This window comes from Lottia gigantea (assembly GCF_000327385.1).
Source record: "Lottia gigantea unplaced genomic scaffold LOTGIsca_43, whole genome shotgun sequence".
In the NCBI taxonomy this organism is placed as follows: Eukaryota; Metazoa; Mollusca; class Gastropoda; family Lottiidae; genus Lottia; species Lottia gigantea.
The window spans coordinates 1,602,135-1,603,393 of NW_008709504.1; the positions used below are offsets into that span (position 1 = coordinate 1,602,135).

The window sequence follows — 1,259 nt, forward strand, 5'->3', positions numbered from 1 at the left end:
GTGAATGACGCCTAAAGAAATCCCAGTTAGCCTTCCCTAGTCTCCATTTGCCTTGACACATGACTTCCTCCTTCACAACATTGCGTGACAGCGTGATTTCAATGACAACATGGTCACTTCCAAGGGTCTCACTGGTTGCTTCCCACGTACAGTCTTTAGCTAACCGACTGCTTACTAATGTGAGATCGAGATGCGAACCAAGAGGAGCAATTGCACCAACATAAGTAATGCTACCATCATTTATGCTAACCAGGTCATTGGCCTCAATGAACTCAGCAACTTGTCTACCATTAGTGTCAGTTGTTGGCGAGCCCCACAATACGTGTTTGGCGTTAAAATCACCAAGCACAATATTGTCGGTCCCGGGCAACTGATCGTAAACATACTGATATTCACTGAATCGTTGAGGTTTGCCTTTGACTTCGGGTCGATAAATATTAACGATAGAAAAAACCTTTGACTTGTCGGTAAAGGATACCTACCGCCTGTGCCTCCAGAGGAGCGATGGTTTTCAGAGGAACCTCACTATGGGATATACCATTTTTGATGTAGATGGCCAGACCCCCACCACTTCGATGGTTGAGAGCATTAGGTCTGTTTAATCTGATCAAAGTATAACCATTGATGATAGGGTCTTTATTCCTTGAACCGAGCTTGGACTGTTGGAGAAAAACGGCATCATACTGCTTCCTTTGTAGTAGCTGTACCAGTTGGGTCTTTCGTTCAGGTACGTTCAAACCATTGATGTTCAGCTGTATGAACCTGAAATTGAATGTAAAATAATTAATGACTTTTTGGTTCAGTATGGTTTTAGCATGGGGTTTGGGGTGCCGTAAAAACCACTCCGACAATTCACACACCGTACCTTCTTGGATTTACACAGCTTGGTGCTGTGCCCCTCTCCACACTTTTCGCAGCAAACTTTGCTGCGGCAGAACTTCTCTAGGTGACCCAACTTCTGGCACTTCTGGCATCTTCGTACCTTTGGGATGTAAGGGTGGAGCTGGTACCTGGAATAAAGAAGGGGAAGAGGACCATTAGGTACTTTCCCGCTTGCAAATGTTAATTGGACAGTCCTTACGGACTTGCCCTCCCGAGGTTTGTAGAGGTATAAACCCTCTACAGCGTGATTGTGGAGCTTAAGATCCTCCAGCAATTCACCCTCTGAGTACTCGGAGGGGACGCCATAAATGACGACCCGTTCCGTCTTGTTGAAGGTGGACATGGCCGAGTCCACCTTCATCCCACACAGTGCGGTT

The 1,259-nt window shown here is 46.1% G+C and overlaps 1 protein-coding gene across 1 annotated transcript in view; it reads right to left on the bottom strand.

Moving 5' to 3' along the window:
• The window catches only part of LOTGIDRAFT_164118 (hypothetical protein), a gene marked incomplete at both ends in the record, with an annotated part of 7,339 nt that overhangs the window by 1,983 nt on the left and 4,097 nt on the right, over positions 1 to 1,259 (bottom strand). The window contains 2 exons of the mRNA XM_009060604.1: positions 133 to 370; positions 483 to 762. Of these exons, the coding sequence (XP_009058852.1) occupies positions 133 to 370; positions 483 to 762 (518 nt within the window). The remainder of the gene's footprint in view (positions 1 to 132; positions 371 to 482; positions 763 to 1,259) is intronic.